The sequence below is a fragment of the Podarcis liolepis genome, assembly GCF_965112155.1.
Source record: "Podarcis liolepis genome assembly, chromosome: 3".
Lineage (NCBI taxonomy): Eukaryota > Metazoa > Chordata > Lepidosauria > Squamata > Lacertidae > Podarcis > Podarcis liolepis.
This window is the reverse complement of record NC_139557.1, coordinates 45457051-45483385: the sequence shown is the minus strand read 5'-3', so window position 1 is coordinate 45483385 and position 26335 is coordinate 45457051. Positions and strand designations below refer to the sequence as shown.

General features: G+C 40.2%; 1 protein-coding gene across 6 annotated transcripts in view; it reads left to right on the top strand.

The window, feature by feature from the left end:
- Positions 1–25986, top strand: part of MAP3K7 (mitogen-activated protein kinase kinase kinase 7) — a 41377-nt gene extending 15391 nt beyond the window's left edge. Inside the window, exons 12-18 of one of the 6 annotated variants that reach the window (XR_014524704.1) lie at positions 3587–3667; positions 12114–12181; positions 14685–14799; positions 19075–19136; positions 20136–20248; positions 23234–24327; positions 24492–25986. Coding sequence is in view for 3 of the 6 variants with exons in the window: in XM_083497552.1 (XP_083353678.1) it covers positions 3587–3667; positions 12114–12181; positions 14685–14799; positions 19075–19136; positions 20136–20248; positions 23234–23414 (620 nt within the window). In the remaining 3 variants the exon portion in view is untranslated. Of the gene's footprint in view, positions 1–3586; positions 3668–12113; positions 12182–14684; positions 14800–19074; positions 19137–20135; positions 20249–23233 lie in introns of all 6 variants that reach the window. The other 5 variants (XR_014524703.1, XR_014524705.1, XM_083497552.1 and 2 more) reach the window with 5 other exon arrangements.
- The last annotated feature ends 349 nt before the right edge of the window (positions 25987–26335 follow it).

Sequence of the window (26335 nt, the reverse complement as noted above, 5' to 3'; positions counted from 1 at the left end):
GTATCTCCCTGAGGACTGCAGGAGAGAAGGATCATTTTGTCAGCTGTGCACATTTGTGATGCTGTTTAATTCTACACGCCCACCCCCATCCTTCGCCATTGAAACGGGTTATGCTGGGTGCAGTCTGACTCTCAGTTAAGTGCACTTGGGTTGCAAGAAGATGAGTGAGGTATATATGCAATTATTTTTGCCTTCTCTGGGTATGTCCATGACTATTAAAGTTGGTCACTTTATTTTTCTAAATCTATGCAGTTCCCTTTAGGACTGAATGTTTTCATTTGCCTGGAATTCAAATATTTTCCGCATTTTAAGAACAGCTGGTTTAATTGAAAAACTGAAATTCTCCACATGTAAGAGAAAACTGGTGCATACGTAAGGTAGCTATTATTAAATTAAAATACGGTGATCTTTTGTAGAGAATTCTAGTTACTCTTTACTATATCGTAACTAAAAAGTGTTGTGTATGGCCTTTTATAATGAACTCTGAATACAAGTCTGTGATTTAAAGGATGCCTCAATGGCCAGAATGCACAGAATTCATAAACAGAACAGAAAATTGCATGCCTACTCATCATCCTGAAATGGTTGGAAGGCAGAAGCTGCTGTCTCAGAGCATGGGAACAAAGGCAAAGTGCGTGTCCAGACTTTGTTTCAGGGCTTTCTCCCAGCTGCTCCCAATAGATCAGAGTTGCCAGGGGCTTCCAAGTGAACCTTCTCAAGGAGCCCCTCAAATATTTGGTATGATCAAAGCTGAGGCAGAGAGCATGTCTGGAGTATTTGACAGCGTTAATCTTGTGTTGTGCAGAGGGAGGTGCCTAAATGGGGCCAGAGCACCCACTTTTTTCTACCCTGGCTTGAGGTCTGAAAGGATCTAAATAAAGCTTCCATTTCCGTTTTTTAGTAAATTAGTGGAGTACCTAAAATGTACTATGTCGCTAATTATAATACCATAATTTATTCTAAAAGGCAACCACCGCTTAATTGGGATTGACATAACTAAAACGATGTTGTTTAATCTATTTGTATATTAAAGATAGGGGACACGGGTGGCGCTGTGGGTAAAAACCTCAGCGCCTAGGACTTGCCGATCGCATGGTCGGCGGTTCGAATCCCCGTGGCGGGGTGCGCTCCCATTGCTCGGTCCCAGCTCCTGCCAACCTAGCAGTTCGAAAGCACCCCCGGGGGCAAGTAGATAAATAGGGACCGCTTACTAGCGGGAAGGTAAACGGCGTTCCGTGTGCTGCGCTGGCTCGCGAGATGCAGCTTGTCACGCTAGCCACGTGACCCGGAAGTGTCTGCGGCTCCCGGCCTCTAGAGTGAGATGAGCGCACAACCCTAGAGTCTGGCAAGACTGGCCCGTACGGGCAGGGGTACCTTTACCTTTATATTAAAGATGGGTTTTTTGTACTATGGAAAATTATTGGTATTCTGAACCTGTTAATGTGCCCTTACTAAACAGACATTTTTATTTTCTCAATCAACCTTTCTGTTGCTTACTTCTGGTGAGATATTGGCCGAACAACGATGAAGCAAAGTTTTCAACAGGCAAATGGGATGACTAAATCCCAGCCTATGAGATCGTAGGTTCTCTTCTGTCAGCAATAGTTCAACATTTAATATGTCCTTGTAATGGCTACAGTTGCATTCCTGTACAAAATTAATGAAGAGAAAGTCCCATTGAACATTCATACACATGAATTCAATGAGTAGACGTGCATAGGATTATGTTTTTAAATTACATTTTGACTACACACTCACTCCATTAGGAGACATAAAACCAATATACACACTGGAACTGATACTGGTTTGTCATTAGTTTTTATACTAGATCAGTTTCCTGACTTCAGTGGAGCAGTAGAGAAAACTGAGAGGCAATTCTTTGTTCTTAGATTTTGATCTGGGTATCCTTTTGATTTAAAGAAGGCTAATTTGAAAATGTCAAGTACCCAAATCAATAACATATAATTCCAGGAGAAACTTCAAAATGGAGATCATCTAATTATGTTTATGTAAATGTGGTGGAGCAGAATGCTCCAATTCCATGACTGTCTAAATCAGAAGTTATGGTGCCTAGAATAAAATAAATGTTTTAAAGATTGATGTGTGGCCTCTATTAGAAAACCAGTGAGAGCAACAACTCCTGCTTATATGCTCTTAATGCAAGCAATTGGCTAAAGCAACAGAATTTAAATCTTTTAACTACAGGGAATGTTGCCCATGGTCAGATCTGCTATGTTCATCCTATTACTATTATTATTAGTAGAAGTGGTGGTGGTAGTAGTATATACTGCCCTATACCCGCAGTTCTACATTCTAGTCCAGAAGTAATCTATATTTGGAGCTGGCAATATTACTGTTATTTATTTATGTTTGTGGCCCACTCTTTTCCATAAGGTCCCAGAGCATGTTACATCTTAGAAATAGAATAGAATACAATACTGTAAAACAAACCTACCCCAACTTAGAAGTACCATACAATACATACATATCAACAAACCCGATGGTATACAGGGATTGGTGAAGGCACTAAATATTGCTAGATTCTCATCCACTGTATTCATAAGATTTTTATAGAACAGCATTCCCAGACCTGTTATTTGTTCTTAATAAGGAGCTTTTAACTTAACTCGTTGGGCCATTATACCACCACTGTCACCACCCTTCTTTATGTTACTGGTAGCATTAACAGCTATATTTAATTCCAAAGCTTTCCATTACACATTTCACTTCCAGAAAATACTTATATTCCATCATTTTAATCTTTCATTTGTGTTTAATATTATGGAGGTTGCTGATTCTGACTCTCCTTCAAAATGGCAGTTCCAGTCAGTTTCCAGCTGAAAAGTGGGTGGCAGGGAATAATCTGGCAATGTTAGTGCACGTAAATCAAAAAAGCTTTCTTGAAAACATACAGGCGTTTTCACTAAAATCTTTTGAGAGGAACACTTTTTAGAAAATATTTGGACTGCCACATGTGGCATACATCTTATTAGTATAAATAAAAAAATTCCTTCCAGTAGCACCTTAAAGACCAACTAAGTTAGTTCTTGGTATGAGCTTTCGTGTGCATGCACACTTCTTCAGATACACAGTGTATCTGAAGAAGTGTGCATGCACACGAAAGCTCATACCAAGAACTAACTTAGTTGGTCTTTAAGGTGATACTGGAAGGAATTTTTTTATTTTGACTATGGCAGACCAACACGGCTACCTATCTGTAACTGAATCTTATTAGTATATTAGTGAAGTGGAGCCGGTGGACAGTTTAGTTTATTTTGTGACCAGACTTTGGTTTTCCCTCTCTCTCCTTTACCATCCCGCTTTGTTTGTTTGGATTTTGTCTTTCTAACTATAACTAATAAAGTGCTGTGTTACGTTGTTGACTGTACTTATGTTTGTTGCCCTTAACAAATGCTTTACAGTTTTGAGCATGAATGGAAAGCTGTGCAGACCATTCTGCATGACCTTTTTTGCATGGTCTCCAGTTTAACCAAGTTGAGTAAAAGGTGCAGTTTTAGTCTGAATGATTTGTGTTAAAATTGTAGTCGTTTGCATGTGTATTGTATGTGTGTATGTGTTTTTTCAGCCTTTTCCAAACCTAAACGAGGCCATCGTAAAACTGCTTCATTTGGCAACATTCTGGATGTCCCAGAGATCATCAAACCAGGTATCACATACCGGCAAAGTGGGCCATTGACATGGATGCTGGAATAATGATCAGTTCTTTAAATACTTCTTGCTCCTGTTAATGAATTAACAAGCTGGCACTACATGCTAAAGATGCATGAGAAAAAGAAGGCTTTTGCTCCCATTGCAAATTAACAAAATTCTTTGAACTAGTAAATAATAATAATAATAATAATAATAATAATAATAATAATAATAACAGGTGAATTTGTTCAAATTCTCAGTGTAGAAAGAACTTGATTTTTAAAAAATGAATTATTAATATGACTCTCAGGATAAATTTTCCTGAATTATGTCAACATACCAGTGTTGTCTTTCAAATCCAAATAGTTCTCTTCATAAAAAACCTCTTACTTAGAAAGGTTAATATGTGAAACAAGTCTGCATTTTGAATGATTAAATAACAACTGCATTATCAAAATTATATCAGACCAGTTTTGGCTATAGTAATAATTAAATGGTTATTTAAACCCATGTATATGGTTTATGCCAGTGCAACAGATATGGTTAAAATAACAGGTTTTAAGAAAGTATGCAATATCTATTAAGACTGACTAAATGTAGCCTGAGATATAAATGCATTTGTTACAACTATATTTTGTTAGTTTTAATTTTTACTAATTACTATTAATACATAAAGGGAATATATGGAAGGCCATGCGGTAAATAAATGACTTAAAATAAATATTTATGAATAAAAATGTAGGGCAAGATCCAGTGTTGTGCAAAGAGACTTCTCCTTCCTCTCCTCATCCTGCCTCTTCTCTTTCTCATCCACACCAAATCTGCTCTGGATGGTCCACTGGTTGATGGATACAGTCAGATTTCAGAAAAAGACACGCTTGTTATTGAAAAACACTGGGACACATCTACATTAATATATTTTCTTCTCCAAAAAGTTGCTATTCTGTCACAGATGTCTTGTTACTGTGACTTCCTTCTCTCAATTTAACATTTTCACTTGGGGTGTTTTTAAGTTGATCTGCTCAAAACACTGTATCCTTTCTTCATACTTTGGAACAGTCTCATCCTTAGTTATAATTAGGTTTGCCACAATAATTAAGTTTATAATTTTTGGTTGTAAGGACTGATTGTCATGAATCTCATGACAGCTGTTTTTACTTGATAGCAAAAGCTTTTTATCGCAGAAAATGCTACCACATGTATGAGTTACCTCCTGTGGTAGAGTGACATTCCCCAACAAGTATCTGTGTTGGTTTTATAGAACTTATTCAAATCATGTGACAGTACAGGGAAGTGTTAGCAATAAGAATCTTATACAGAGTGCAGTGCTGGAAAGGAGGGCACAGGAAGCATTCTCTCTGAACTTCTTGATTTATTTTAGGGTCCAAGTCTATTTTTGTCAACTTTATAATTAAATAGGAATGACGCCTGTTGAGTAATGAATGCTCTATGTAAGATTGACAAATATACAGAAACAAAGTGACAATCAAAACATTCTTAACAAATGACCTTCATATAGTAGTCATTCCTAGCCAAATAGCTTAGCAAGTTTCATGTACCAAATATTTACAAAAGTTCTATTACACCCTGAGTTAAAAAATGAATACAATGTTATGTGATGTCTTAGGACATAGCAAAGAAAGCTTTGAAAGGAATTCTAAATAGTCAAGATGTAATGTATAGCCTAGAACTTGGCCTGGAAACAAAGGCCAACACCTCTGCTCTTGCCCAAGTGATAAGGAATCTCTGGTGACAAGTGGCTAGGAACTTCTTCATTACATTCTCAGCAATCCAAGTGTTTCTGGAACAACAGTAACAAATGAATTCAGTCATAAACTTTTGTAGGCATGGAGATCACATTTTCAGATGAATGAAATACAGTATTTTCATTGAACCTGTTTTTCATATATGTTTATGAGGAAAATTGGCATGCCAAACATTTATTCATAAATGTTTTGCACAGGATGGCATTTGCATTATTATTTTTTATATATTTCCTGTGTTTTTTACTTTGGGATTCACTGTTGGCTCAGATCAATCTATTTCTGGTTGTGCCAGTTTCACAATATTATTTCGTGTATCTCATTTCCAGAGTCCAAGTTTGTTTTAAAATGCACCAAAATATGCATTTTTTTAAACATTTCTTCACAAGGTGCACATTATTTGTATGCATTTTGGAATTTATTTTGAGTCAAGATTTGTGAAAAACAAAGGGTTAATGCATTCCATTCCACAAATCCAGGAAGCGCAAATCCAATTCACTTAAAATGCAGAGCTAACAAAATATGCAAGTATTCTACTTTGATAGCTAGGGGTTCTAGCTAGCTAGTTCATTAGCAAGTTACAGTTGTGAGGTTGTAATATAATTAAAAGCAGGGATTGTTAATCTTTTGGGGCACATTTGTTATTTGGAGGCAGTGCCATGAGTGCCAGTCATAAAATGGCTGCCGGGGGGCATAGCACAAAATGGCTGCCATATCTAAAAGAGCAGAAAGTGACAGGACCACAAAATGGTGCAGACCCCTCTCTCTAAGATAATAAGCCATTGCCATATTTGCACCTATTTTCTGCGCAGAACAGAAGGGTGAGCGTGAAGTGTGGTCATGTTTCAGGGGACATATTCCATGTAGGAGAGGCCAAAATAGTGCAAACAGCAACAGGACAAAAAGGACATTTATTCTCATTCTTTCCAGATTTTTGATGGGACATTTACTGAGACCTGTTGCAGGCACCATAGGAGGTACTGGCAGGCACACTGGTGCCCACAAGTGCCTCATTGATAACCCTGATTTAAGCCCTTTTAATTTACTCATGCTTCTGTACAGTGGCATAGCGTGGGTTGTCAGCACCCAGGGCAAGGCAAGTAATTTGCGCCCCCTAACCCGTGGATTTGCGCCCCCTAACCCTAACCCCCAGATGCTGCGCCCGGTGCGGCCGGCCCCCCCTGCACCCCCCACGCTACGCCACTGCTTCTGTATACTGTTCAATGTATCCTTTGCCACAATCCCTCAACTAAAACAGCTAGAGTGACAGATTCTACAGTATCTATAACACTTCACTAAACTTCTCAAGGGAAGGATTTGAACCAGAATTTAAAGTAAAGAAATGTTACTAAACACATGTATTGATTGGTGGTCAGTACACATATCTCCCCACCCAAAATTTGTTTACCTATCATTAAAATTTAGGGTTATGGTTCTTTTCAGAGGCTTCTCTTTACCTTTTACCCCCAAATTACGTAATCACTTGAATGGCACTCCTTGCAGTAGGATATTCTCTTGAATTTTAACAGCATTGTTTTCAGTTCGTAAAGAGTAAGATGCTTACTTCTAAAAAATAGCAGTAGTAGTAATATTTATTAAATTTACTGCCTGTTCTTCACCTGCAGTGTGGTTTACAACAATTTAAAATTCAGTATTAAAAACACTTAAAACAAATTGCAGTCACAGGAGTCCTGAAACACACATCTCGGGTGTTAAAGGCCAATGTAAAGAGGTGCCTTTTCAGCATTCACTAAAAGCTGTATAGTGAAGGTGGCAGACATACTTTGGGTGCCACAGAAAATGCTCTCCTGGGGGCACCACCAGGACTTCTGACGGTGGCAGAAATACTAAGACCTGCTTATTTTAATACCCAAGAGCCAAGAGGGTCTATAGGAAAGGAGGCGGTCTGTCAAATATTTGGGGCCTAATCATTTGAGGGGTTTTAAACAGTAATGTGAGCACCGTGAATTGGGCCTGGAAATGAACTGGCAACCAATGTGGCTGTTTTAGAATGGGTTATATGCATTCTAAAGGCATATAATCTGGCTGCTGCATTTTGGACCAGTTGAAGTTTCTGACTTGTGTTCAAGGGTAGTGTTTATAACCGGAGATAACAGATTTCCGTGCTGGAAGCTTGTGTTTTTATGGCTGGACCCCTAAGCTGATATTGATCCAGGAGCAACAAGTATTTATCGATTTCCTGTTTGTTTGGCTGTGCTTGAGCTGCTTGCCCTATGCCAGTACTAGTTAACTGCAATGAAAATGCCTTAGCCTAACAGCTTGCTTTAAATCTCATGCTGCTAATCTGGAGGTTTCTCATTTAAAGCAGTTTGGTGTCATCAGTGCTACAGAGCACAACCTTCTTGAATATAAATATATAAAGGCATTTTTAATTCTACCCCACCCTGATTATTTTAACTTTTTGGTGGCCATGATATAATGTTTCAGCAGCACATGTGCTGGGTTCTTTAGATTCACAAATGTTGCTAATCTGAAAGGAGAATGGGAATTCCAGATATTTTTTACAAGTTTATTTCAGTTAAGCTAATTTTAGAACAGAGCTGTTGAATGAAATGTGGACATAATTGTTACATCAGTCATGAGTGGATCATCTTGAGGTCCATGCTAAGTTGCTAGAGTCTGTGACCAACTGCATAAATCTGTTAATGAGCAACTGCTTTTTAAAAAAACATCACAAGTTGTGCTTCCCAATGTAAACTCCTAATGATCATTTTCTTAATGACAAGCTGCTGAATGCTTTTTAAGGAGCAGATCACGGACCACTTAGGCAGTTCTTGGGAAGTTTGTGTAGTTGACCTGGAAGTCAAGCACTTGTGTGTGTCAGTACTCTGCAATTGATATTTTCAGAAGTGGCGCAGAAATTCTGAACCGCTTTGCTGCTCACAATATCAGCATCAAGGCTGAGAGCATTATCCCATCTCAATTTGCTCTAAAGTTCTAAAAACTTTTAAAGTATCTGATTCCCTTTCTGTGTTTTTTAAAATAACTTGTTAAATCAAAATCCTTTGGGAGAAATGGGTAACAAGCTGTCCTTTTGGTGGTGTGTAACTCAAGGGAAACCCAAGATGTTAAGCAAGACAGTATTCAGAAAACTGGGTTGTTCTCTTCCTTTTTATCCCATTTATATTCAAACTGGAAATAAGTTCCTAGGTCACTTTAATCAACCTTGAGGCCTCATATAAAACCAAACTGCATGTTGTAAAACAATGATCAATTGAAGGACGCTGAATGCATGTGCTTCTCATTGTTGGAGTGGTTGCTTGCGTTACTGCTGGTCTGTGTTTTTCTAAAACAAAAATGTTATGTAATGTAACCTTCAAAGACTGAGGAATCTTAAGTATTGTGTCAGCTGTTAATTTCAATGTGTTGGTGTTTCCTTTGGACAACTGATCTCTCATCCCAGAAGCAGCATAAACAATGATCATTAGAATAGCAAAATGCTAGCGGAAATGCTGCATACCCAAAAATTGTGATCTTTTGTTATTTTATTGGCTTGCAGATTTTAACAATGTATATATATTGCATATAGCCATTAATTTTTTTGTTAAAAAAAACTGGTGGCATTCAGGTCTGTAATAGGTGCAGAATTTCATATATATATATATATATATATATATATATATATATATATATATATGTTTTCGTAGATTTTCACGGGTACAGGAATGCAGGTTTTGGTGTCCTCGGGTGTCTTCCCGTGTAAAAGTTGGGGTGTCTAGGCGACGTTTCGACGAGGTCTCACTCGTCATCTTCAGGCTGGTGCTTTCGGCTTCTTGTTACTGGAACAGAGCGGGATCTCAGTGTTTGAGTTCCTATAAATACTGTAGAGGGGTGTGGTGTATTGCCTCAAAAGTTCTGGGCAGAGGGGAAGTTCCCAGGCTAGTGTTCTTTTCTTCTTTTGTTCCTTAATTACTTGAGGGATATCTTGAGTGATTTCTTGAGTGATATTCTGAGTACCACTTAGGTGGGTCATTAGGTGTGGATTAGTTGCTAAAGCCTTCGTGTCTTGACCTCTTGAATTTGTGAAGAGTTTTTCTGGGAAGATGGCTGTACTGCACTTAGTTGTGCTTTGGCTTGGCTTCGTGTATAGGGGCGAGCTGTGGTTTTGTGCCCTGTGCCAGCCAGATCTGTGTAGGGATTGCAGGGGGGTGCAGCATCCGGAGTTGCCACTATGGTTTGGTTACTGGATGGTGTCTGTAATTTATCTGTGGAGAGGGTCTGGGTTTGGGTCTGGTGTGGTTGATTGGTGGTGGCGTTCTGTGTGCCTCTGGATCTGGTGTCGGTTTTTGTGGGGAGGGCTAATTTCCAGATGTCTGGCAGGCGGGACGTGTCGTCACGCTTGTTCATGTTGTGAGGGTGTTTCTCTATCTCGATGGCTTCCATGATTATTCTCTTGTGGTGATGTTCCATGTTAAAGAGCAATTTGGAATCTGCAAAATTAATTTCGTGTCCTGTTTCTTTCATGTGTTGGAAAAGAGAGGAAGATTTTTCTTCTTTTTTGACGGCATTCTTGTGTTCTGCGATACGTGCATTTATTCGTCTGTTTGTTTGTCCAATGTACGTGGCTGGGCAGACTTTGCAGGGTATTTCATAGACCCCTTGGTTTTCCAACTGGATTTTATCTTTGGGGTTTCTGAGGATATTGGCTATTTTTTGGTTGGTGCAAAAGGCTGTTTTGATATTGTGTTTATGGAGGATTTTGCTAATTTTATCTGTAGTGCCCTTGATATAAGGAAGGAGGGCCATGCCATTGTTTTCTTCCGTGTCTTGGTTTTTGGGGGGTGTTTCTTTTTGGATTAGCTTCTTAACCCTGTTTTGCTGGTATCCATTGGCGATTAACACATTTGAGAGATTCTGTAACTCAGTTGTCAAGTGGTCTTTGTCAGCCAGGCGTTTGGTTCTGGAGATGAGGGTCTTGGCTACGGAGTTTATTTGTGCAGGGTGGTGGTGTGATTGAGCATGTAAGTAGCGGTTGGTGTGTGTTTTTTTCCGGTAGATAGTGTGTCCTAGGGAGCCATCAGGTTTTTTGTAGATTAGGACGTCAAGGAAGGGAAGCTGGTTGTTGGCTTCTATTTCCATAGTGAATTGTATTTTGGGGTGTAGGCTGTTGAGATGTGTGAGGAAGCTATCTAGTTTTTCTTTCCCGTGTGGCCAAATTACAAAGGTGTCGTCAACATATCTGAGCCAAAGTTTGGGTTTGTGTTCTGACTTGTCTAAAGCATTGGTTTCAAAGTGTTCCATGTACAGATTTGCGATGACCGGTGAGAGGGGTGATCCCATAGGTGCTCCTTCTATCTGTTTGTATCTTTGTCCATTGCTCTTTAACATGGAACATCACCACAAGAGAATAATCATGGAAGCCATCGAGATAGAGAAACACCCTCACAACATGAACAAGCGTGACGACACGTCCCGCCTGCCAGACATCTGGAAATTAGCCCTCCCCACAAAAACCGACACCAGATCCAGAGGCACACAGAACGCCACCACCAATCAACCACACCAGACCCAAACCCAGACCCTCTCCACAGATAAATTACAGACACCATCCAGTAACCAAACCATAGTGGCAACTCCGGATGCTGCACCCCCCTGCAATCCCTACACAGATCTGGCTGGCACAGGGCACAAAACCACAGCTCGCCCCTATACACGAAGCCAAGCCAAAGCACAACTAAGTGCAGTACAGCCATCTTCCCAGAAAAACTCTTCACAAATTCAAGAGGTCAAGACACGAAGGCTTTAGCAACTAATCCACACCTAATGACCCACCTAAGTGGTACTCAGAATATCACTCAAGAAATCACTCAAGATATCCCTCAAGTAATTAAGGAACAAAAGAAGAAAAGAACACTAGCCTGGGAACTTCCCCTCTGCCCAGAACTTTTGAGGCAATACACCACACCCCTCTACAGTATTTATAGGAACTCAAACACTGAGATCCCGCTCTGTTCCAGTAACAAGAAGCCGAAAGCACCAGCCTGAAGATGACGAGTGAGACCTCGTCGAAACGTCGCCTAGACACCCCAACTTTTACACGGGAAGACACCCGAGGACACCAAAACCATATATATATATATATATATATATATATGCAGGCTACTTTTTCAAGAATGGGACAAATAAGTATAATTTGATTCTCGGCAACTAAACAGGAGCATTATAACTGGAATAGAAATTGGGTTGGCCTTTCCTGTGAGAGAGAGCAAAATTATGATTTGCAGGTCAGTACTGCTGATTACTCATTTTGCTTACTAATCCAAAGAAGTGAGAAAACTGGCAGCATCTTATCGTAGTAGCCGTGCTCTAGAAATCCCCATAACGTAACCTCCTTGAAATAGATGTCGTCATCAGTGCCAGCCCCCCAAGCACTAAGCCTCTTAAAGCACATGTGACAGAAGATGGTGAAGGAAAGTGCAGAAGCTATTCATGGGATAGGAGTGGTTATTGTATTAGGATATGCTTTCTGTTGACACGCCAGTGTGCAGGGTGTGTTTTTTTTTCTTCTTAAAACTTTGCAGCTGTCTTTCTGCTCTCCCCCACTCCTCCCCATATACAAACACACTCTTTCTCTCCCTCTCGCTGGATCTGTACAAATTCCGAGCTCTTTCTGCAACAGTCGCACCCTTATTTTGTTTGAGTGCATTTCAGCTCCTTTTTTTTTCTTTCTCTCATCAGCAGGCAACGGACAACAGAGGCGCAGATCTATTCAAGACCTTAGTGTTGCTGGAACAGATTCCAACCAGGTAAAAAACTTTTTTTCCCTTGAAGATCATAGTTGGTTCATTAAATGATTGTCTAATATTATTTTATTTTACTTTTTAAAAAAAATGTTTATGTGGGTGAGCAACTCTTTTCAAATTGAAACCACCAAATTAAAATTATAAAATACCTGAAGAGCACTAGAATTGTGAAAGTGCAATGTACAGCTTTGAAGAACCTCTACCATAGCTCTGTACTGCGTTAAAGATGCTTAAACTGGCAAGAAGAGTTTCACAATATTGTCTGTCCTTTGCTACAGTCTAAAGTATATTTGCTTGCCTTTTGGTAAGACTTAGTAATGGTATAACAAGCCTATATCCCTATGTATTATTCCAGGTAAGAAAATGGCATTGTACTTAGTAGGAATTGGTTCCAAACGAAAAACGCCCAACATGCCTAAAAAGATTGCAAGTTCTGTTAACACTACCCATTGAAAATGTTTATTGTTGACTATGCATATGATGCTGTTAATTTTTTTAAAAAACTATATTACTTGATATTTGGCTAAATTTGAGAGCAATTTCTTGCCTGCACAAACGTTTATTTATAAAACTTAGAATTATTCAGCTTCATTGCTTTACTGTAAAACTTTTCAAAACCGATGTGAATTTGAAAGCTCTCAAACTTGCGTTTAGGGAAAATACAACTACTGACTTATCCATAGTTTCACTTTGTCATTTGAGGTGACATTTCTGAGTACATATGCACATACTAAAGACATATCATCTCATCACTATGTCCTTAGTGGCTTAGAGTGAAATCATTGGAAGGGGGGGAAATGAAATGTTTTACGTTTTGTGTTTTTAATTTTTATACCTGAGCTAATGGAATGTCAGACAACAGTCTTTAAACGTCAGTAGCATGAGTAACATTGATTCATTTGTTTAGAATATGGTTAGTGTCAAACTAGTAATGGCAGCATGCGTGCTGCCTAGGTGCTTTTCATTTTAATTTTTTGTGAAACGTGTGATCATGGCCTTCATAATTAATACTTGTGCTCCACCTGTATTTGTATCAGCATAGAACAGGGATTAAATCTTTCCTCCCCATTGAGATGGGAGCCCACCACAAGCCAACCAGAATCTTGGTGCAAAGCGTTGAATAACATTAGTCCTTCAATAAATTCTCTGTATATTTTTTAACAACCATCAGTCTGGGCATTAATGCCCACACATTACCTATGCATGTATTATAAGAAGAAGAGCCCTACTGGATTAGACCAAAGGTCTATCGAGTCTTGCATCTTCTTTCTATTAGTGACCACCCAGATGTCTCTGGCAACCCTGCAAACAAGGATATGAGCACTCTAGCCATCTTCTGCTGTGGTTTCTCAGTAACCAGTATTCAGAGTCATGCCTGTTCTGATCCTGGAAGTGTAGCGGAGGTGTAATGTAGCCATTGATAACCTTAGCACCTTTCCTACTTTGGGCTCTAAGAAGCCCATCCATAAATGTACAGAGAAGTTTTGATTGGACTGGAGCAGGGCAGAGGTAAGAGGTGTACACATTCCAAAGGATGGGCAACAGTCCTCGTTTTCCATGACAATAATTTGTCCTTGCTAACTTTGTTGCCCTTTACAGCCGGTTCATGTAATTTTGCATTTTTCAGCAGGGTTATTGCGTCTGATGCAATCTTGTCCCAAGAATCCTTTCACTTAACCCAGTCTACCATTCCATGTTTATTTGGTTGATGAATAGTGCTGTTTATTTTCCCAATAGATCCTGCTTTTTATTTACATGATGTTACACTGTTGTTGTTGTTGTTGTTGTTGTTGTTGTTGTTGTTGTTGTTGTTGTCAATTGAATTTATATACTGCCCTATACCCAGAGGTCTCAGGGCGGTTCACAGAACAAAATCAGAATATAAAACCACAAATATATAATCAAAATAAAAACAACAGCCTAATAACACCCCCCCAAAAAAACCCCACCATATTTTAAAAGGGTAGAACCCAACTTCTGAGGGCCAAACTTAAACATCCATAGCCCTTGTATGCAATTATTTTTTCCTTTGTTCTTGAAGTTAAATAGTCAGCAGGAGCTGCAAACCACATCAGTATCATGGCGTGGGGAAAGGAGGACTTTAAGCCTTTGCTGCATTATGGTGTCAGTCTAAACTGAGGATGGGAGGCCACACCGGCTATTTTCAGTGGGAGGAAGAATATGTCCTTTGGCACCAAGTGGGTGGGTTGGAGAAGAGGCATTGCTGCTTTTTTAGCTCTACTCTTTTCTGACAGCAGTATAGTCCCCTGTTCCCTTCACTAGAAAGTCCATGAGTTCTGATGAAACATGCAGAAAAACGTCATGGAAGAATGACTACCGAAACTTGTGGACTTATTTCAAGGGGAAGCAAACCTCTCAAATGTTCAAGAAAATTAACGGATCTAGCAATCAAGAAATTTCAGATTTTCAACAGTGTTGTTCTGAAATTGCAATGTGCTTAAGATAATAATTTGGGGCTTTTTTAAAAAAAAATGTCTTCTTACAGGAAAGCAGAAACAACAGTAGATCATCTAGTCCTAGTGTGAGAATGATCACTACCTCGGGACCAACGTCTGAAAAGCCAGCTCGCAGTCTTCCATGGACACCTGATGACTCTACAGGTAAAGTTCAGTTTGGGTTTGGAAGTATCAACGCTCGCTCTTGAGAAGTATTGTGTTTGCGTAGTCATTTACACGCAAGGCTTGTGTGTATTAAATTTTATCAACTTCAGGTTCAAAATCAATGTGAGTCCCTGCTAGGCATCTACCATAGGGCAAGTGAGTGTGTTGCTGCGGCTGTGACTGCGGCTCCTTATTTGGCCTCTTGTGTCCGCACCATAATCAGAAGCTTTATTGCACTAGCCAAAGGCCACAGCATCATCTAAAAAACTCAACTGCATCATAGAGGGAGAGAAAGCTGCTGCTGTCACCTGCTCACTTGCTTGCTCTCCATCAGTAGTGCTGAGCCATGGGAGGGTGATCATTTGTATTTTACAGGAACCTGCTAAATTTTTGTGCAAAAACCTGGAGCCAGGACTGTCGGGCATTGTACTGTGTGTCAATTTTTGTTACACAATGTGTTCTTCCAATGCTGTATGTAAGTTACTTTTTAGCATAAAACATATAATAAAAACAAATTGTACATCTTTTATGTGCATGCCTTCATTTAAGACAGGCTTAACTGATTGTGAATGTTACCCTACATCAGACTCTCCCCAAGTTTATTCCCAGTGCTTCTAGTGTTAATAACTACATTGACTTCAGCAAAGTAAATTACCATCTGTGTTGTTGTTTAGTCATTTAGTCGTGTCCAACTCTTCGTGACCCCATGTGCCAGAGCACGCCAGGCACTCCTGTCTTCCACCTGTACTTCTAGCATTATTACCGTATTTTTTCGCTCTATAACACGCTCCCAACCATAACACGCACATAGTTTTTAGAGGAGGAAAACAAGAAAAAAAAAATTCTAAACGAAACAGTGGATGTATGATTTTTGTGGTTCATGCTGTGGCCACAGACATGTGATCTGACGGTGAGTTTGGAGTAGCCCAATGCAAAGATCCTGAGGATCCATGTGGATCTGTGCTTTGTAACCACATTTTTGCACCACTGCGGCCCCAGGCAACAGTGGGTGCGTGATTTTTTTGGTGCAAGCTGTAGCCATGGACATGCTATGTGATCTGATGGTGAATTTGGGGTGACCCAGTGCAAAAATCCTGAGGATCCATGTGGATCCGTGCTTTGTAACCACGTGAATGAAGGAACTGTCAGTAATGTATGGTATCTCCAATACAGTGATGAAGGAAGGGGGGGAGCTCACACTTGTCCTAGGCAAAGCAGCAAACTCCTATAGGCCTAGGTGCCTTCACCCCCCCCATTAAATATTTGAGGGAGTCATCCTCCCCCCATGCTGATGGGCATTGCCATTCATATAAGGTACCAGTGTGCATGCACTTTGTCTTGAGATCCATTGCAGTCTGTGAGATGGGGCTTACCTGTACCTGTATTTTATTGAAGTTGGGAGAGGGAGGGAGGGAGGGAGGGAGGGAAGAGAGATGGAGAGCTCACATTTGTCCTAGGCAAAGCAGCCAACTCCTATGGGCCTAGGTGCCTTCACCCCCCCCCCATTAAATATTTGAGGGAGTCATCCCCCACCCCCCATTGTGGTATGTGAGTGGGGCTTACCTGGCTGTCCCCCCAATATTTTTTGAAGTTGGAAGAGGGAGGGAGGGAGGGAAGGAAGAGAGAGGGGGAACTTACATTTGTGCAGGTGCCTTGCCTGGAACCGAGCAAAAAGAGGAGGAGGAGACTCAGGGACATGAGCCTTGTAAGCCGCTTTGTTTGAATTTACCGGTGAGGTGCTGGGGGAGGGACGGAAGGGGATGCCCTCTTTCTCCCTCCTTCCAGCTCATTGTAAAGAATGCAGAGTAAGAGCCGCTTACATTTGTGTAAGTGAGAGCCATAGAGCAGGCAGACACTGAGAAAGAGAGGCTGTCTCCCTTTCCCCACCTTGGCTTTTACACGCTGTGCGCAGCTCTTGCCGGCTTCCGAGCGCCCACCTCGCCAAAAAGCCATAGAGCAGGCAGACAGGAGAAAGAGAGGCTGTCTCCCTTTCCCCACCTTGGCTTTTACACGCTGCATGCAGCTCTTGCTGGCTTCCGAGCTGCTTCCCTTCTCCCACCTCGCCAAAAAGCCATAGAGCAGGCAGACAGGAGGAAGAGAGGCTGTCTCCCGACACTCAGCTGTTGCTCAGCTGTTGCCGGCTTCTCAGCGAGCCAAGCAGAGGAAGAGAGTCTGCCGAACAGCCAGCAAGAGCAGCTCCTCCTGCCTGCATTCGCTCCATAACGCGCACACACATTTCCCTTTACCTTTTAGGGGGGGGAACTGAGTGTTATGGTGCGAAAAGTACGGTACATCCAACTGCAAAATAATGTAGAAATGGACATTTTGTATACAGTGTACTGTAATCAAACTGTTGTTTCTTATTAGATAGTAAATGTCCAATTCTTGTGATAATGAATACTCAGTATTAGGAAAGAAATGCTTTGTAAACATGACTGTTCCATAATGATTGTTTTTCAAGCTAACCTGGAGAAACAACTTTTACCAGTGGTTCACATACTGCTGCAAAAGTGCCTTGGTGGTTTTTTTTTTTGTTTGTTTGTTTTGGGGGGGTTACAATCAAGCAACATATAAATTTTATGAAATAAATAAATACCTCCAAAACGTGTATATACACACATGTTCCAAAAGCACCAACTTGTTATTTTACTTGGGGGAATTTATATCCTGTCCCTGGGAGTCCCCAGGGCAGCTTCCAGCATGGCATAAAACAACTATAAAAAGCACACTAAACAAAATACAAAATAATAAAATTAAAATCCTGAAGAAATCATAGCAGATTGTCAATCCAATGGTTCATATTATAAAAATTTAGCCTGGTCCCAGTCCCCCCCCCCCCCACGCACATTCACACCCCTTCTAGAACAAAAAATCCTTTACCATTTCTAAAATGAAAACAAAGATGCCCAGCTTCTTTGGGAAGAAGAGATCATAATGGGATTGTTGAAAATACTCTGCTCATCCCTCAGGTATAATTACAAAAAGGTCTCTGTTCTGGACTCTTTCCCTTTAGGAAGATGCTGGAGTAGGGATCGCTTCTGGGAGCTGTATTCAGCTACCCTGGTGCACACATAGGACTGCAGTGTTTGTGCACGCCACACACACAGCTGTGCACCTGAAAGGATTGTATCTTTTATGAGTAACAGAATACCTTGTTTTCACAACAAAGAATCCTTGTTGCCTATGCAAAGTATGCCTTGACTTAAGAAAACAAGGAAACTTATGTACATGAGCAGTTCTGTATGTGCATGAAAAAGGATGCTATTGCCAGCATCTTGTAGATTCCTGAGGGCCATTGTAAGCGAATGCTATTACAAAATCCTACATATACAATGGCAGTACTGAAACTGTAGTATTGTTTTGCTCTTTGTAGAGAGATTTGTGTAAGGAGTTAATCACCCCAATATTGCTATTTCAGCTGGAGTGCTAAACTGGCTATTGTGTGATTTTTCTCCTTGCGGATCAATGCTAGCTGGTGACAGCAATGGCTGCAAAAGTCTTAGTAACCGTCGTTTTGCCCTGAATTTTCAATTGTATAATTTTAAGATTCTAATTAACTTTGGTAATTTTAACTGCTTAGAGGTGTTTATACATGTTTGCCTTTTAAAATCAAGTTGCAAAAGTCAGTAGCTGGTGCAAAGAAATATCTATCTGCCTTTTGCAAACGGATTTGGATTGATTTTGGGGTAGATCTGGATTGCTATTTTTCTGAACCCCCCCCCCCCAAAACCACTCAGTAGACCAAGTACAACATAATGGTCATTTACATTATTGGATGATTACAGGAAAAGTGACCTTTTTATGTGGTTTTGAAATTGAACAGGCCTAGTTGGAGGAAGACTCTAGAAACCTGCTGTATGTAGATGTAAGCTCCTTGAAAAAAGAATAAGAGGATTTAACAGCAACAAAAACACTATTTTTATAACTATATCTCCACTGTACCCATTATTATTAGACTACTTGAAAGCACGTAGATACTAAAGGTACAGGATAGATATCTGACATTAATACACTCCAACACCTTTACAGTTCTGTATGGTTATAGTTGCTCATTAAATACTTCACTGCATGATCAGTTAGTATAGTCAGCAAGCCATGAATGCAGCCATCATGCAGAGATAGATAACAGGTGCTATGTGGCACTTAGTCATGTGAAAGTACCCTGTATCATTTCCTCATGAAACCAATGTCTATGTAGGACTTTGAGAAGTTCCAGCATGTATTGATGTCACTTTGCACACTTGAAACTCAAAATACCTGTCTTTTTTCCAACAGATACCAATGGGTCTGATAACTCCATCCCAATGGCATATCTTACATTAGATCACCAATTGCAGGTAAAATCATTCTGTGATTTCCATTTTTGCTTAATATGTTTAGGCCACCTTTAATGGCAAAAGCTCTTTTCCAGGCTTCTTACAAAGAGAAGCATACAATACACAACCTATTAATAAATAAAAAAATAGATGATACAATTCTCTATCTTCAATATTTTGTCCATTTTGGGGGGTAAAAAGGTAAAGGGACCCCTGACCATTAGGTCCAGTTGCAGACGACTCTGGGGTTGCGGTGCTCATCTCACTTTACTGGCCAAGGGAGCCGGCATACAGCTTCCGGGTCATGTGGCCAGCATGACTAAGCCGCTTCTGGCGAACCAGAGCAGCACACAGAAACACCATTTACCTTCCCACCGGAGCGGTACCTATTTATCTACTTACACTGGCGTGCTTTCAAACTGCTAGGTTGTCAGGAGATGGGGGGGGGGAGGTAAATATACTGGTGTGCATGCAGGAGTCAAGCCAAATTTAGCATGTGCATGTTTAAAATAGTTTTGTTTTTATTTGTTTTTTAAAAGGGGTACTGTTGCAATTGGTTTGATTAGCCAAAAAGCTAGCTATGCAAAATGTAGTCTCTGGTCTTTATGTCTGAATAAATTGACCTGATGCAACGAACTGCTGCTCTGAACACCCAGCTCAGAAAGTTAGAGTTACATCTTGCCAACACTAGCCTCTTATCCCACACTCTGTGCTGAAGAAGTACCAAGTAGCAGCGTAACTGCATGGTGACCCATCCCAGGGATGACGTAGACATCCAGAGCAGGGCGGGCTGCCACTTGAAACACTTCATCAGTCATGATGATTGCTAAATAGTTGTCCACATATATTTCTTTTACAGATTATAAAACAATACTCTGGTATACTTCATGTTTGCCTAGGTCTGCGAAGATGTTTTCTGGATATAGTTAAGTTCCCTTGAATTTAAAAAGAAAAGGTTTGACATGCTGTGTGTTGAGATAACAGTTGGTTCATTTTTAACATGTTTGATTTTATTTTCAGCCTTTACAGCCATGTCCAAATTCAGAATCTATGGCTGTGTTTGAACAGCACTGTAAAATGGCACAAGAATATATGAAAGTTCAGACAGAAATTGCATTGTTGTTGCAAAGAAAGTAAGTGGTAAAATATGTTCCTTTTTTGTTCTTGTGTGATAATTTTACTGAAACAAAGTGTAGATTAACACAGTATTGCATTTTTTAAAAAACCCTACATATTGCTTCTAAAATGGCAGTATTTTCTTACTTTCAAGCATGATTCTGGTTATGATTAACTTATAATACTAGGAGTCTCTGTAGATGAAATTGTAATCTGCTTACAGAAACAAGAACATGTAAAGGTATGGTTCCCTGTTTTGTATCATGTCCCAAGGTTGAACTATCTTCTTCACTTGCTTTGAATGGCAGATTGGGCTGATAGTTATAAATATTTCACATGCAACAAGCCATGGAGTAATGTTTCTGTACTTCCTAGTGAGATACAGATTCCCATTTCTCAGAACAGGATGAGTCTGGGAAGGCCTTGGAAATTCCCATGACTCCCTAACTATTTATTTATTCATTCATTCATTCATTCCTGTTTATATATTCTTCTTCACACAAGATCACAATGCAGTTCACAGCTAAAATACAAAATAAACAACTGCAAAAACAAATAAACTAAAACAATACATTAAAATAATTATAACTTTTTCATAATACACTGGTGCCATGATTTGTGTCTTTCCCAACTTAGAGCTGTAGGAGTGACGACTGGCTCATTCCTATCATGGGAGCTTCCTCCAAGACGGTTGCTGCAATTCCAGAGTCAACCCCCATTTCTCCTCTTCTTTTCCCAATTGCTTCCCCAATACCCTGGCCTGTGACCAGCATTCCTCCTGCCAGGCAGCAGTTCCTACTTTTGACTGCAGGACCATTTTTTGTGACAGAGCAAACAGCATGCTCTTCAGTTCCCAAGGCAGTCAGCCGTTCCAACCCTTGCTGCCATGAGCCGTGTCACAACATCACTCTTTTCTCTGAGTGTTAAATGCCACTCACTCTCCAGTCTTAAGGGAAGCAGCTGGTGTCCATCTTGTGACAAATGTGCTTCCCAGCTTTCATCAGTGAGAGTGCATCATTTGGAGCAGTTGCAAGGCAGTACAGTGGACCCTCCGGATACGAACTTAATTCGTCCCTGGAGTCTGTACTTAGCCCGAAAAGTCAGAATCTGGAGGCGCCGCTTCTGTGCACGTGTGCAGAGCGTTTCTGCACATGCGTGATGTGTGCAGAGCGCTTCTGCACATGTGCGCATGGTGAAACCTGGAAGTATACACTTCCGGGTTTGCCGTGTTCATAACTTGAAATTATGTTACCCGAAGGTAACGTAACCCAAGGTACCACTGTATTCCCATTTCCGCTTCACAGGTACATCTCTAAGAGAGCACTGTGGGGCAGCTGGACTCTCTAAACGAAGTAGATTCTTTAAGACCCAGAAGAAAACTCAGAACTAGTTCACTGCAACTCTGCCTAGAATATTTTCTCATCTAAAATTAGAGGCCGAAAGTGTTTTGAATGCTTATCTCATCAATTAAATGAAACGACAGTTGTGAAAAAATAGACTACGTGACTCTTGCCTCTGCTATTTTAACAAGAGTTCATCTCAATATAGAACGTGACCTATTTTGAGAATGGTGTAAAAAGGACAAAACCTAAATAATCTTTGAAACTATGAGCCCAAATAATCTTCTGGAATATTAGTATTATTAGTTTGTTTTTTATTCTACCCTTCCTTCCAAGGGAGCCTAGGGTGACAGGACACATGATTAAACATTTGAAAACACACAAATGAAAACAGTGGTCTCAGGGTTTCCAGGAACAGTATCTCAGTCATCAAATAGCTAGGTGGATATAAATGTTTTTATTGTCTCCTTAAAGTCAATAACAAGGGAGACAGATGCAGCAAACCAGGTCGGAGATTCCACAAATGGGGAACTGCCACAGAAAAGGCCCTGTCAGAGGTCACTGCCAATCAGACAGCCCCCAGTGGCACTTGTGTCATATAGTGCTTTATATGCCAGTATGAGCACCTTGAATTTAACTTGGTAGCTTACTGGCAGTCAGCACAGTGTTTTGAGGACCACCGGTGACACATGGTCCCATCAGGCTACCTCACTTACCAGCTTAGTGACTGCATTCCACACTAACTCCAGTTGTCAAGTGTAACCCCACATACAGCACATTACAGTAGTCCAGATGAAAGGTTAGCAGAGAATCGACAACTTATGCAAGGCTATTCCAAGCTAGGAAAGACCATAGCTAGCAAATTGACCTAAACTGGGCAGAAGCACTCCTAGCCACAGAAGCCACTTGAGACTCCAGTGACAAGTTGGGATTCAGGAATACTCCCCACCTTGGGCAGATACAGACACTTGACTTCTGGATGAACCTGTGGCCAGATCATTGCCTGTTAATTTGACATTGACTATTAATTGTGATCCTACATATAGGAGTCAGAACTTGAAGCCTGTGCTAAGTTCTCCTTAAAATCAAACTGATAGTTGCTTTGTGAACATCTGCTTCATTCAGTGCATTTGTCTAGAACCACTGCATACCTGAACTGAGCCAGTGACAAGTACAGCTTCACTAAAACCACACGTGAATTTCATACATAATTTTGTGACACACAATTTTGGCATCCAAAAAAACTTGTTAAATAATAGATTTAAGTTATACTACTAACATACTAACAAAATATTGGTGGCAATGATCTTCTGTACTTCAGCAGGCATCTGCTACTGAACTAAATACTGTTCTTTCTCAATATTAATGAACTTGGGGTTGGTTTACACTGCTCCCTTGCCTAATTTTCAAAAGTCATGTGCTGTTGTATGGTACATGGATAGTTGTGGACACGCATGCCACCGCACATGCATACTTAAATGGGGTGTGAATGAGACCTTGCTACTGTACCCTATGGAGATTACTTTATTAAACCTCTGTGAAGTATATTAGATAATATTTGAGACTTTTTTTTTTTAGTAAACAGCAATATTGGTAGATAAATGTGAGTATCAATTAATTTCTCTTGAGATTCTAATGTTAACTTTTCAAAATTTAATTTAGGCAAGAACTAATAGCAGAACTGGACCAGGATGAAAAAGACCAGCAAAATACATCACGTCTGGTACAAGAGCATAAAAAGCTTTTAGACGAAAATAAAAGTCTTTCCACGTACTACCAGCAATGCAAAAAACAGTTGGAAGTTATCCGAAATCAGCAACAAAAACGTCAAGGGACATCATGATTCAGTGGGACTTCAAATTGACAATGTTGCACAGAAAAACTTCTTTTTAAAAAATTATCCCTTAATATGACATCTTCTGAGTGTTCCCTTATTGGTGTGTGCTGAATGTGTAGACATACCTGCTGCTCTTCCAGCATCAGTCCAGTATCCTTTTTATTTGGTTGAACATTGTTTGAGAAAGGTATGAGCAGCTACAGGATTTATCAGCAGCACTAAACATAAAGCAAAATGCAATGAACTCTGGCTGTTTGCATGCCCCTCGTGTGATGGCTAGCCTACCAAAAGTGGTTTAAGTGGCTGCTAAATTGTAAGATCTTTTGGTGTTAACGCAATAGGAACAGTAGAGATTCCCCCCCCCCCCCGTTTTTAGAATGTTTTTGTTATTCCCCCATCTCGGACTGTTAGCAAGAATCCGTCATTTTCCAGGACTCCACCAAGCTCGAGAGCTGATGCTGGCTAAACACTGCATTCTTTTGAATATGGGAAGTCTAAGCTGAGGCCACCATCACTGGTTGAGCACTTGATCACCCTGCATTTTGACTAAAATTTCTTGTAATCATGCTATCATACAATCCTGTATTTTCTTTACATTTGAGAGTTAAAGAATGGAAAGATATGGTGAAGAAGTTTATCAAGCCCGTATGTTCAAATTGAGGATAAAGATTCAATAAGCCAAATGGATCCAGTTACATTATGTATTGTTAAGTATGGACATGTATAAAATTGGTTCATCTCTTGAGAGTTACCACATTGTAACCTGGACACTGGGCACATTCCTTTAAATCAGATGTGACACCTGAGGCCTTCCAGGTATTTTGACCTACAATTCCAATCATCCTTGTCAGCTGGCAATGCTTGCTGGACTCAATGTGGGTTCAGCAACAACTGGAGCCCCCAGGTCTCAGCTTTAAATGTCCTGATGTAGCAAGAGAGAAGGTAGTTGCAATCCCCCCTGAATCCTGTTCTCTACACCACTCTTTGCCTTGTCAGATGTGAGCAGGAGGATTACAGGTAAACTGCTACACAATGGATAACATGTGGATGATGGGATTCAGCGAGCGAACAAGTAAACAGCAGCTACCTTCTCTTGCGTTGCAAGAGATTATAAGGAATGTGATCAGACCGAAGGTCACAACTCTGCTGCATCTTAGAATAATCAAAACATTGCCACCTATATCGCAGTCAAATTTGAATGCGGAGTTGGGGAGGGGAGAGAAAAAACGCCATGAATGTCCCTAAGCTCTCTCACTAACCACCACCTTGTTTTAAGAAAACAAACTCCCACAATCCATACAGGGATTTTTAAAAAATATTTTAAACCCCATTAGAATAGCTGCCCCTCACTCCCAACACAATCTGCTGTTAAACTGCTCCAAGTTTCAAAAGTGGCTTCCATGTTGCGTGGGCACTTGGTGGTTGGGAATTGGAGAACAAAGTGGTGAAATGGTGGGTCTGAGTGAAAAACCATGTCAAGTTACTTTTAGTACATAAAATGCCTATTGTCTTCCGAGTCTGAAGCAGAAAGGCTGCATTTTGACAATATTTTGTCATGTCAGTACTTTGAACCACAAAGATTAGACATGAATTTTTTTGTGTATATATATATGTAAATATGGCCCAGTGTGATGAGAGGGAGGAGTTATTGATTCCAACTATAGATTTTGTAAGTCAGAGAATCATTAAAGATATGACTCACAACCTGTGGTTAGAATTGTCCAAAAGGAAGACATACAGCCTTACACGTTTCAATGTCCATCGTTCTGTGGGTTGACACTGAGAATCTGGATAACTTTCAGTCCTAGTTGAAATATGCAGCCTGATTCTATGCAAGTTTCCTTAGCGCTATGTCCAACTGTATTCTCTGAGGCTTATTCCCAGGAAAGCATGTGCAGTGTTGCAGCCTTAATATGGCAATACATTTCTGAAACAGCTATGGTTTTTAATAACTTGAAACTTATAAAACAAAAATGGTAATTGCTTCGGTGAAATATCCAAGAAGCCTCTGAAAGATTAACTGAAAAATGTTGAGCTTTGATTCAAGCTCGCTTTTCACGAAACAGCTACCTATGAAAGGTTTTTTAAATAACTCCACACATTTGCCACTGTATACCATACCCGTGCACATTACTGTTTACAGAGGCATGGAGGAAAATATACAGTAGCTTCTACAATATCCGGTGAGCCATTGCACTCAGATGCTGCTTTCATGTGAAACAGACCTTGGAAAAACCAATCTGGTCAGGAGCCATTCCAAAATACTCAGAACTCCCCCCAGTTATAGTGCAATACTATGCTTATTTGCCAAGAAGTGTGTGCAGTGGGGCTTACACCATAGTAAGTGTGTGCAGGATCCTACCTACTTGCCTAGTAGTAAGTCTCATTGAACTCCTAATGACTTCTGAGTAGACAGGTATAAGGTTTCACTGTATGTGTCCTAACTTTATCCTTGCCCTCCTGTGTTTCTTTAAACTATGAAGTATTGCTGACTTGTTCACAAAGGTTACCATACCTAAAGGTCTGTGTTCTGAAAACAGCCCCTTCAACTTTAAAATAAATCTATTCTTGGCAAGTTCTCAGAGTTAAAACCCATCTCATTTTGTCTAAATAAAGGGGAGGGTTATAATTCCTGAAACCTTAGCATATAATTTGATTAGTTAGCTGAAACTGATATTGGGATCAACTTAAGGGCACACCTATTTTTAGCAAAATGTAATTGGCAGGGAAAATAACTATAGTATTAGAAATAGCTCAAAGTTATCCAAAGCATTGCTATCTGCACACATCTGTCAGGTTAGCCAAATGGATGCAGTTGTGGTGCATCCACTTTTCTCAGTAAATTTGAGTAGGACTAAGCACATCTGTTGAAATTTGACTTTTTCTACACAATCCTGTTCTACTGTGTTGTGAAATAGCTTTTGAAG